We start from the raw sequence: 12,577 nt of genomic DNA, 5'->3' as shown, positions 1-12,577 counted from the left end.
TTCACTGTAGCTGTCTTCAGACACACCAGAAGAGGCATCAGATCTCATTACGGGTGGTTGTGAGCCACCGTGTGGCTCCCACCGTTGCTGGGATCCGAACTCAGGACCTTCGGAAGGGCATTCAGTGCTCTTACCTGCTGAACCGTCTAACCAGCCCTTATTGTCTTATTTATCTACTCATCTATTTAGAGAGTGAAGTGAGTAAGTAGCCCAGGCTGGCCTTGAACTGACAGTCCTCCTGCCTCTGTGTCTCCAGTGCTGGATTATGGGCATGCATTATCACACTTGCCTTCTTCAAATTCTTAAACATCTTCATTACATAGACTGGAAGGTAATAGGCTGCAATCACTGCTGAGGTGTGTGTACATGTGTACTAGTGTATAGAGCCCAGAGAGCATATTTGGAGGTCATCTTTTTTGTTTTGTTTTGTTTTTCGAGACAGGGTTTCTCTGTGTAGCCTTGGCTGTCTTGGAACTCACTCTGTAGACCAGGCTGGCCTTGAACTCAGAGATCCGCCTGCCTCTGCCTCCCAAGTGCTGGGATTAAAGGCGTGTGCCACCACTGCCCGGCCCAGAGGTCGTTTTTCACTAGCTCTTTATTTTGGTTTGGAGGTTGGGTCTCTCTCATAGACCTAGAGTTCACTGGTTACGCTAGGTAGACCAGCCAGTGACTTCCCGGGAGCCACCTGTCTCCATGTTCCCAGCATTGGGATTGCCAGTGTGCTACCATGGCCAGCTTTTTACATGGGTGTGGTGGATCAAACTCATGTCTTCATGTATGCATAGCAATCACTCACTAACTGAGTTACCTCCTCAGCCTCAGAACACCTGACCAGAGTGGTGAGATCCACAGGGGACCCCTCCTCTGGGACACTTCAGGAAGGACATAGAACTTTTAGCTAATGCAGCATTCCACTCTCTCTCTACAGTAAGGATGAGACTTGCCTAAACTACCTCTGAGCTTAGGAAACTGCTGTGGTGGAATGTAATGACTTAAGTAAAACTGCAAGGAAGCTCAGAACCGTGAGTGTATAATTAGTAGTAACTGTTCGGTAGACAGGCAGAAAAGCATAGGAGATCATTCAGAAACCTTGGGACCCCACTTGTCTTGGGCCACATGAACATTATCTCGTGCCAGTGTGAGACTCTCGAGCTGTGCACAAACACACCCCTCTTTGAATGATGCACTTAGCAATCTGCCAGCAACATCAAGCTGCATGCCCACAGCACCCCCAAAATGGAATAAGGGTTTTCTTCCTCTTAAGAATTATCCAACTTGGATTCTATTCAATCAAACTCCCCCTTTACCCCAGCAGAGGACTGGAAAGGACAATTCAGCCTGAGCTGTTTTGGGATACATAAATAATAAAGCTAGACCAGGTTCTCTTTAGAGAATATCTCCTGTTTTCCATGTTTTGTCTGTGCATAAAAGGGCAAACATACAAACTTAAATGAGATGCATGGGGGGGATGGGACATGTGCAATAGAACAAATGATTCTTTAACTTAATCAACCAATCAAAACCGAGAACTGTGAAAACCACACCCCTTCTTAACCAGATCCTCCTCCTTTTATGCTTCATGAAAGAGCCCAGGGAGCAATGGTGACCGTTGGGTATTTCCAGCCATGCAGCCTGCTTGCCCTCTGATGGCTTATTCTCACCTGTTCCAGCACTCTGCTCTAACCCCTTAGCACTCTCTGTGGGCTTTCATTCCATTAAAACAGGCCCCAAACCCCAGAAAGATCTGGCCGAGATCCTGACCACTAGGAACAACAGCACGTGCTGAAGGTGAAATCATAGCAAGCAAGACACCAAAATGGTTCAGCAAACGTACGTGTTCATCTCTCATAATAATCTTAGGAGCTTTTAGTAAATTTGGACTTATAGCAAGACAAAGGGTATAAAAACATGCAAATACATTTTAAATGTTAGCACCTAAGAGGAACCAGTTTAACTGCCTTCTTCAACATGCATGTTTCTATGCTAATTATATGGTGGTTCTGTAAAACACACCCATCGAGCCCAGCATATACACTGAAGCACATGCAAGGCTGCAGGCACTTTTACCCTCTAATTTTGTACATCCTAAGTACACACCCTTATACTTTTTTAACCCTTGGAATGCATATGACCATATTGAAAATGCTATAGCTAATATTTGAATAGATTAAAGATGGGTATGACATAAAAGAAGCCAGGGATGGACATAAGGGCAGGAGGAAGAGGGATGTGGATAAGTGAGAGAGAAGAAAGCACTGGGGGATATGATAAAAGAGTTTTATTAACTAGCAAAGCATATAAAAATATTCTCCACGATTACCCGTATAATAGCCCTATTTAGTCTTTTATTGTCAGAATTGGATGCATTTTATCTGAAGTACTTGACTCCTCCATTACCTCTACATCCCATATATTTCAGATCTACACACATTCCCAAAGAGATGAGTTATTTTTGTAAACTACAAACACCAAGCAAAAATTATGCTCACCGAGAATGTGCCTAGAGAGCCACATACATGCACGTCGTTAAATATAGAAACTAACTGTAATGAGCATCATTATCTCCGGTTTCCAAGGATACCAGGATAAGCACTACTCCTAAATTGCAGTTCATTCAGCAAAGGGCATAGAGTAATTTATCTTCAGGGTCATCACTGGCTGACAGCAGATGTGGAAGGAAGACCAGGGTAAATCACCCTGCTTGCTGAAGTCTGTGCGTAACCTACTTCACTTTTCAGTCCTTGACCTCTCCTATCCTTTGGTTCCGACCCCGGCCAATATTTCACAGGAGAAAGTTGAAGAATATGATTGTAAATAAGAACTTCCAAGAGGACAAAAACATCCCCAAAGGGCAGGGCAGAAGGAGATGGATTAATGTGAAGGTGGGGATGCGGGGCTGGCACTCTCATTTTCTTTGTTTGTGAAAAGCAGGGAAGGCTGGCTGTGTGCATCAGTCACACTGGTCGCCATCTTTCCCTGTGCCTAGAGAACAACTGTACCTTTAACCTCAACTTCTCAGCCAACCAAGCTCAGGCAGTGAGTGCAAGGCTTTTGGAGAACACCACTGAGCAACTGCCACAGTCTCCAAAGTCAAGCTCACCTTCCTGAATCTCGCCATCTTGCCTTTAGGATCTAGATGTCTTATAAAACCCACGTCCTTTGTTTCTTACAACAATGAAAACATTTAAAACTACTTTCCAACAGCTTAGTGTGGGTAGAGCTCTGCACCCACTTATTTGTTTGCGATGGTCTGTTTTCTGATTGCTTTTGCCGTGGTGGTACTTTTGGTCACCAGAGGTGGGTAGTTATCAGGTGCGAGACCATGGTCCCTAGGAACTTAGCCTTCTAAGTCCCATGGTCACTTATGAAAAGGGTGTCTTGGATGGCAAAGATATTTTATTTTAAAATTATGAAAATATGCATAAAGTATGGTACAGGGGTTAGGGAGATGGCTCAGTGGGTAAAGTGCTCACTGGACAAGCATAAGGTCCTGAGTTCAGACTCTCTCAGACCCACCTAAAAGCTGGTTGAGTGCAGGCCTGTGATCCCAGCTCTAGTCAGTGGAGACAGGCCCACCCTGGGGGCTTGCTGGCCTGCGAGGCTAGTGGGAAAAGGTGAACTCCAGTTTCAGTGAGAGAAGGTGTCTGAAAAGGGAAATTGGAGAGTAACTGGGGGAAGATACCCAATACTGACTTCTGGCTTCTACACTCACTCACATGGGGTAGTGAATCTGCACACACATGCACAGCATAAGCAAAAACTACACACACACACACAAGCACAATATATGGTTCAGATATAATAGCAATTTTCTATGCAGCTCCTTGGTCCTCAGTCCACTTAGTAAAATAAAACCTCCTCTGGAGCATCTGCTGCCTGTGACAGAGGAAACCTCTGTACCTTTAAATGCTTCCTCTTGACAGACAGCTATTATGCCAGGCTAAGCTTCTTAGCTTAATGTGATAATAAAGAACAAGCTGGCTATTTTGATAGTGAAGGCCTTCTAGGGCATTCCTCTTTTGCAACAAATGATACTGTTCATTATTTCTCAGAGGTGAAGGAGTAAAACACTACAAAGTTTCCCAATAGTTATATAACATATATAGTGTATATCAATAAGCAACCTATTTACAGATTAACTGTTAATACAGAAACTTTAATTTCTTTCTTTAATGCTCTTCCTATACATTGTACATGATTAATTATTACATATTTACATGCACTGTCAGTATAGATTACTTTTAAATTTTTGAAATAAAGACAAATTCACTTAATTTGGGATTAAAATGCTGTTTCTGAATCTAGTCGACAAAGTAATAATAGCAAATTTAAAAACTATATGAAATGTGAAGATAGGCTCAATTATCTTGAAAATTATGTCAAAATTATTTTGGTGTTATCATCTTGACACCATTTCTCACATGACCAACGTTTGGAGATGAGATGGCTTCAGATAAGGTTTTGCACTTCATGCTTGAAGCTTTGAAACTGTTCAGGTGGCTGGACAGCTTTAAGGAAAGCTTTAAGGAAACGGACGCTATTTACTCCTGTATCCCACCCTAGGCTAGTACTTGGTTAGGGCAGAGGGTAGTAAGTTCCGTGGGTAAACATCAGACAAAATATTCACAAGTCACTGGCGGAAGAGCCATCCCCTGTGTGAACACTTCTTCCTGGTAACACACATCAGCTTTCACAAAACCTCCTAAGGCAGAAAGTTTACATTAAGTTTCATAACTGTATCCCCCGCTTATGAATAATTAACCTTAAAAAAAAAAAACTTCAGTGCTGAAAGTGCCCCACCCACCAATTCAGAGGCTTTATCTTGGACTGGGGCCACTTGGCTCTCTGGATGTTAAGAACCTCAGATGATGGGTTTCCCCGCCCCGCTTTCTATTATCCTAGCATCTGTATTTCTCACAGGTCTTCGAAAATTACTTTCTAGTGGCTGGCCCTTCCTGTCTCTTTTGGAATTAGAAAGTGGCTAATCTATCAACCCTCAAACCACACAGGCGGTTACAACGCTAGTGAGTCCTGTCACAATTTTTTAAAAAGTGGGTCTATGGCCAATCCGAAAAGAAACTGGCTCTGCCACCGGAGGTTAAGGCCAGCATTTCCCCTCGCGGGTCTGGCGCAGCTCTGATTCTTGGCCCAGCTTCCAGCCCTCGGGCCTCCAGTGCAGCTTCTCGGCCCCAGTGACCACAGTGGTCCCCTGCTCTGCCCAGCGAGAGGGTGTGGCTAGGGTGGCAGCCCTGAGTGAAAGGCAGCGAGGGGCGGTGGGGGGACGGTTACTCCGAGCCATGCATCCTGGGGTGGAGGTGACCGGGTAACCCGAAAGCTGCCAGGGGAGCCCAAGGGAGTGACAGAGTGCAAAGAGGTTTCCAGGAGGCTGGCTGACCTCCGCTGGGGGCGTGGGAAGGGGACAGCGGTGTGGGGCCGCAGACAAGCAGGTATTGGGAAGCGCCCTGGGTAGGGCGCGCGGAGGGGTGGGGAGAGCCCAGCGGGTGCCCAGAGTGGAAGCAATCGCCGAGCGGGGCAGTCCCGGGACGGCAAGGGAACTGCGTGTGGGGTTCGAGACGCGGGGCACCCACTCACCTATGCACAGCTGGATGGCGTAGGCGTAGTAGGACCAGCCCAGCAGCAAGCTGATGAACACCACCGGGATCCAGTAGAGCACCCGCCGGCACCGCCGCCTTACGCCGCCCGGGCCCGAGGGCGCCATCTTCCAGCCGCATACACCTGCCCAGCTCCGCCGCCGCCGCCGCCGCCCGCGGGCCTGGCTCGGGGCCGGGCTGGGAGCTCCCGGAGCACCCGGCGGGACAGGCCCGGGGGCGGCGGCTGGCTGTGCTGCGGCCACCGCGGCCGCCGTGGCGCTAGCTCCCCATCCCGCGGCGGCGAGCGGGCGCCGCGGACTGCCGCTGCTCAGCCGGGCTGAGGCGGCGGCTCAGAGCCGGGAGGACGAAGGCGACGAGGAGGCGGGAAGCTCCGCTCCGCCCCCGCCTGGTCCCCGCCTGGTCCCCGCCTCGCCACCTCCCACGGCGCGGCGGGCTGCGCCCTCGGGCGGGTGCAGGGATGCGGGCTCGGACTCCCACAGCGCCCCGGGACTCTCGGCCACCCGTGCGCTCTTGCCACGGGCCACCGCAGAGGTCGCTCAAGGTGGCGACCCGGTGGCCCACCTTGGCCCTCCCGCCCCTACCCCTGGCCCGGGATCGCGGGACTGTAATGAGAATGGACACTCGCTCTAGGTCACCCTTCCCAGCCGCAAGCCACTCCCAGAGCGGGCACCCGGATCGGATGGGGACACGCTGCGCAGAGTCGCGCGTGGGAGGGACGAGCGACCCCCCCGGGACTCCAGCCAGCTGCTATCCCACGCCTCACCTGCGAGGCCCAGGGAGGACTGCGCCACCAAGTCGTTAGGCGCTCAGGCCCGCACCCCTGCATCCTGCCAAGAAAATTCTCGCTTTAACTTGTGGGTGCCAGTAAACTGGCTGAGAGTAGCCAAAGTGTGGTCAGTTTCTTTAACAGACCAGCAAAGTAATGGTGTTTGGGCATAAGAACGCCTACCTAGGTGCCCAGATCGCCACCGAAGAGGGTTGCCAGAGGTCTTAGCCGGGAGAAACAAGTTGAATTTTATGTTGTGAATCCATCCCATCGACAGTGACTAGAGTTAGGTATGGCAGATCTTTGCTGAGAGAAGATTCTCTCTTTTTGTGTTAATTTGTCTAGCGATTCTAAGAGTAAAGTTTACCGCTCCCATCTCCCAAGACTCAAGCGATCCCTTCTCTGCATTCTTTCCCATCCTATCCAGCCTGACAGTGTTTTTGACTGTGATAGCGATTCTAAATTTAGCATATAGCAGATTTTAAAGCGGTTGCCAAAACCACTGGAACATGATCCTAATGGTAGTTAGAACAAATATCCCACAGTTAATTTTTGGTGAATGGAAAAAGATACATGTTTCTGAGATTACTCCTCCCATTATATAAACAATTAGTATGTGTAACAGGTACCAGATATCATTAATGAATACTATATTTACTCCATACAACCATATTGGGTACAATTACTTGATAAACGTGATAAGAATACTGAAGCATAGAAACCCAGCTTCAATTAAGTCCCCTTGGCTTTTCAATTATCTTCCTAAGACTGGATTAAATATCAAGCCAATGTCCCTGAAACAGCTACCTCATCAATGCAGAAACAAGCTCGCTCACCGGCATTTGAAAGTGCATGGGAAATAGTAGTCAGGCTCATGAGGGACTTTGTCACTGAAATGTTCTAAGCCTGTGAGTCATTTTATTTTACTGTGATGTTTTATTCTGTTTGGATATTCTCTAGGGTGGATTAGAATGAAAACAGAACTTCCCTGCCATCCTTAGCTCCTCCCACAGAAATCAGCTTCATATCTCAACCAGATTAGAATAAGGAATTGAGGGGGTAGCTCTCTCTTTGCATGCTGGAGACCGAGGGTTCAATATCCTCCACCAGCTTCCAATTCTTAAAATAATTAGACCGACAGGGAGGAATGGTGATTTCAGAACCAAGATACCTCGTAAAGAAGAGGTGAAGATGAATGGACATTACCAAAGATTCAAAAGCGGTTGAACCCACCCTCAATCCTGGGAGCCCTGGAGACAGTGTCACTGTGTCCTTCAAATACCTGTAGGGAGGTACAGATGACACCTGTGCCATCTTCCACAGTCTCTCAGGGCTTGAGGTCAGGCCAGGAGGAACAATCATTCTACTCAGCTTTCGACATAAGCTGTCTGCAGGTTTAACATTTTATAGGCCGCATTTTTATTACTTTATTATTAGAACATCTATTGTTCACATTTAGGGTATTTGTGAGGGATTTTTAACTCTTTGCGGCGTTAAGGGCACTACTGTTAACTGAGTTGCTGACAGCTCAATGTCATCTCAGAAACTGTCTAGCACAGGGAGGCAGGAAGAATCACGTCTGAAGCCACACAATGACAGGATTTATCTCCGCCTGGCCTCTAATCGGACAGGCATAAACTGGCGTACATGAATACAAGCTCTTTGGTCAGTTGAGCCAGTGCTAGATACCACACTTTCATGAGCCTGCAAAGAAGACTTTCATTCTCAGGAACAGATAGCCTTTGATCCCCCTTTCTGCAGGGAAATGGATTGAAGACTGTACACAATTCACCAGAAACTTATCCACCACAGAGCTATCTAAGTTTCAACTCTAGTTTTTAGTTATCTTTTAAAAGACTACAAGGATCTCTGGGTGAATAGTCAAGCAGAAGAAGGTGAGGGGACATGTTTGTTTTTGAGGAGAACCTGTCTGTTCTGGTTCAAATGGCCATAAAACCATTCGGCGAAGCCTCTCTGGGAACCTCTGCCCACTCAAAAGTTTATGAAATTGCACACACATCTCAAAGATACCCTATTTTAAAGCTACAAGATTCCTGTGATCAGATCTTGGTTCTATGAAAAATTCTTGATCATCATTCCCTCTGGATCCCAGTCCTCCTGGTTTTTCAGTCCCCAGCTCTCAACTCCGGCTTGTGTTTGCTGTTGAAACTCCAAATCTTGCATCTGCTCCCAGATCCATGCTAAAATCTTCACCCAGGCTCTTGAAAAGTTAAGTATCAAGAAACCACCATGACAACCAAGCCCAGAAGCCACAGAGCCCACCTCGTCTCTAGAAAGCACCAAACTCCATTAACCCCCGTGCCAGGCTAATCTCAATTCTCAGCCAGCGCACCCAATTTTATTGACATAGTTACTACTTCCTCTTGAAAGTACTCTTGGCGATTGGCATTGCAGTCAGAGAATATCTTTGAAGTATATTCTGAATTTTAGTATTCTCAGATGTGTGAAAAGTTGACTGTCTGAGGTATGACATAATGAATACCGTCTCCAGTTATAATGATAGAAAGTAATGAAGCTGGAGGTGTGATCTATTTTCATTTATTGATGACTTTCTTGTTGTGGAAAGGCTATCTTTTATTATTTCCTTGAACGAAGATGATCATTTTGGGGAGTGGGAGGCCGAACCAGCAAGCCATGGTGTTCGTGACTCCCAGGTTATGTGCATGTTGTTAAGCATCTGTGGTAGCTGGTTTTAGGTCAACCTAACACAAACTAGAGCCATCTGATAGACGAGAACCTTGATTAAGAAATTCATCCTTACGATAAGGTTGTAGGCTAGCCTAGAGAGCATTTTCTTAGTGATTGATGGGAGAGGGCACAGCCACCTGTGGGTTGGGCCATCACTGGGCTGGTGGTCCTGGGTCCTGTAACAAAGAGGCTGAGAAAGCTTTGAGGAGTGAGCCAGTAAGCAGCACTTTCTCCACGGTCTCTGCATCTGCGCCAGCATGGTTTTCCTGATCAGTTTTGAGTTTTGGTCCTGACGATAGAGACAATATCTTGTGTCTATATAGACATGGTACATGTCAATAATAAAACTGATGTCTATAGCTTAGGCAGGAAATAGAAGGCACAATATCCAGGGGGCAGAAAGAATTCTGGGATAGAGCCAGGTGGGTAGCTTCCTCCAGAAGATGTGACAAGATGGGCTCACGGTATTTGAGCTCAGGTAACCAGCCGTTTGGCAGAATGTCAATTAGATTAATGGGTTATTTTAAGTTATGATCTAGTCAGAGAAGAGCCTAGCTCTATGGCCAAGGTATTTATTTGCAAATGTATTTTGAGTCTGAGTCTTATCTCTGGGAGCATGGGGCTGGGAGGAAGAACCAGGCCTAACTTCTACACCTGAAGACCTCCAGTGACGGACTGTGATATGAAAGTTTAAGCAAAAATGAAATAAGTCCTTTTCTCCTGCCTTGCTTTTGGCAATGGTGCTCCCTCATGGCAACAGAAACCCTAATGAGGGCGGTGGCAGAGATAGTCACTGTGAGAGAAGAACCTGCATACATGAAACATGATGTCTCTGGACACATGTAAAAGGAAAGTAGTCTTAGAGAAGGATCTCAGTTTAGGAAGCACAGGTATGAAACCGTGCTTAGATACTGATGTAGAAAAAGTGAAAGACCCCTGGGGGAGACCCCCACTCAAATCTCGGGAGGACGACACCCAAGGAATCACGAAAGACCACATCTTGATGTAATTACAAGAGGTATATTTTAATTTCAGGATGCCCTGGTTCGGCACCACAGTTATCTCATGCAGGAGATAATGGAGCTGACCACGAGGCTTGAAAGTTAGGGGTTTTTATAGGGAAAAGGTCTGAGGGAACAAAGGGATCAGTGTGGTCATACATGATTGGCTAGTTCAAATATTAACTATTACGTGCAGAACAGAGTGGAAAATTCCTAAGGTTGGTGTTAATCTGAGTCAACAGAGCATCTGACCTTAAACCATATCTGAGAGGACCAGATGGTCCATTACTTAGTGTCTGCCAGGCACATCTTTGCAGGCCTGGGCCTTGGACATGTCCTCGTTTGTCTAGATGTTTTCCTCTATGTTTATATTTTTATGTCTTCTTGACCCGCCAGCTCTTATGATATCTAACAACTTGTTTGCTCTTTCCCAGGCCTATGTGGCCAGTTTGTGATGGATTCTTAGGCCCATAACTTTTCTTCCTAGTCAGCACAGGTTTAAAGCTTTAATTTTTCCTTACAAAAGCACCCTGGCTCTCAACAGTTGTTTTCAGTTGTTCTGGAATTGGCTACACAGACTTAAGGATCACTTCCACGGTCTAAGGATGATTTTGCTATGTGGCCTATTGAGTGAAAATACTGACAAATTTAAAATAATGGGGGCAAACTGGTCAATTCCCCCATCAAGCACGCTAGAATTTCTGTGGACTCAGTAACGTGTCTGGCCACTAGGGGGCAGGAGTGTTCTAAGTAGTGCTGGGGTCTTGGCATTTCACAGATTAAATAGCACGAAACATTAACTTAACCAAAGCAATTAAAAATTATGATTTAATGATCAATTACACATAATTATAACCACTTATAATTATAGAATTTCACATTATAATTTAGTGGCTAATGAATAAAAATATTAACCTTACATAGAAATTTAAAAAGGCAAAAATAATCTTTCAATAGAGGAAATCACGTGGACTCTGCTTCTCGATCGTGCAACGTGAAGAGTAATACCCGAAAATAAGAAATTTTCATTTAAATAACTGCTCTTGTTTGTACTAATACCCTCTCTTACCTGTAGATGGGAAAGGGCAGAGCTTACTTACCCCAAGGGTGGGCAGGTGTCCTGGTTCATGAGTCAGCATCTCTAGCATAGAGAGTTTAAAAATAATTTTTCAAATTAATTTGTTAGTTGGAATAAGATAATGGGTTTCACCATGACATTTTCCTAACACACTATTGTGCTTTGTTCGTACACATTTGCTTCCCCTATCCGACTTTCTATCCGGCCTTCTCATCTCCTTAAGAATTTTCTTCACTCCAGATAGTCCCCTCTACAGCATGTGTGTCCACATACGTGTGTATGGAAGTCTAGACTCCAAATATGAAAGAAGATATAGCATACATTTATTTCTAAGGGACAAGACACTGACATACATTTGATGGGAGAATTTGCTGCCTGTGAGCAACCACTAAAAGGCCAGTAGACTGGCCAAAGGCAACAAAACCCCGTGGGGTGGTGGCAAGTATCCCAGAAATGCCAAGGATGGCAGTGGTACTCTAGGGAGAGCATTTTTCAGTGCCAGGATCTTGGCTGTGTACCAGTTTCCTTTGTTCCAGCTCAAACTGGACCATCCAGTCTTTCTGTTGATTCTGCAGGGTCCATATATATCTAGAGAAACATATTTGTGTATGTGTGTGTTTGTGAAACCAATAAGATTTTAGTTATGTTTACAGCTCCATCAGTTTTAATTTTATTCTGCATCCCATTTATTAAAGGGTGTCTTACCAGTAATGAGGTCTGGGCTGGGTGTTTCTGGGTTTGTGGCCTTTTATCCAAAGAATTGAAAAACAAGGACTCACACTATTTTGGGAAAGTAGCCAGATAATGTTATCCCATGTGAAGCAAAGTGCAGATTAAAGTGGTACCCAGGATTGGTAAGATGCCGCAGAGGGTAGCAACACTTACCTACAAGCCTGAAAACCTGAGTTCAGTTCTCAGAGATCATGGGGCAGAGGCAAAGCACTGGCTCCCTCAAGTTGTCCTCTGGTCTACACTCACATTGCAGAATATGCATGTTTGGGAACATACACATGCATAATATATTTGTTTGTATTTGGTGGTGCATGCCTTTAATCCCAGCACTTGCGAGGCAGAGGCAGGCAAATTGCTGAGTTTGAGACCAGCCTGGTCTATAGAGTGAGTTCCAGGACAACCAGGGCTACACAGAGAAACCCTGTCTCAAAAAAAAATCTTTTAAACATATATATATATATATATATATATATATATATATGTGTGTGTGTGTGTGTGTGTGTGTGTGTGTATGTGTGTGTGTGTGTGTCTATATACACACACACACATACATATACACATCATACATATATACATCTTATATATATCATATACATATACATATATACAGATACACATACAGACATATATACATCATATAATATACATCACATACATCCATATATATATATATATATAT

The 12,577-nt window shown here is 45.4% G+C and overlaps 1 protein-coding gene across 3 annotated transcripts in view; it reads right to left on the bottom strand.

Moving 5' to 3' along the window:
* The window catches only part of Zdhhc2 (zinc finger DHHC-type palmitoyltransferase 2), a 66,042-nt gene extending 59,966 nt beyond the window's left edge, over positions 1-6,076 (bottom strand). Inside the window, exon 1 of one of the 3 annotated variants that reach the window (XM_031339580.1) lies at positions 5,593-6,076. In XM_031339580.1, coding sequence (XP_031195440.1) covers positions 5,593-5,719 — 127 coding nt within the window. In that variant the 5' untranslated portion in view covers positions 5,720-6,076. The remainder of the gene's footprint in view (positions 1-5,592) is intronic. The other 2 variants (XM_031339581.1, XM_031339582.1) reach the window with 2 other exon arrangements.
* Positions 6,077-12,577: the final 6,501 nt, after the last annotated feature.

Source organism: Mastomys coucha, unplaced genomic scaffold (genome assembly GCF_008632895.1).
Source record: "Mastomys coucha isolate ucsf_1 unplaced genomic scaffold, UCSF_Mcou_1 pScaffold22, whole genome shotgun sequence".
NCBI classification, from domain to species: Eukaryota; Metazoa; Chordata; class Mammalia; order Rodentia; family Muridae; genus Mastomys; species Mastomys coucha.
This window is presented reverse-complemented; position numbering and strand designations above follow the sequence as displayed.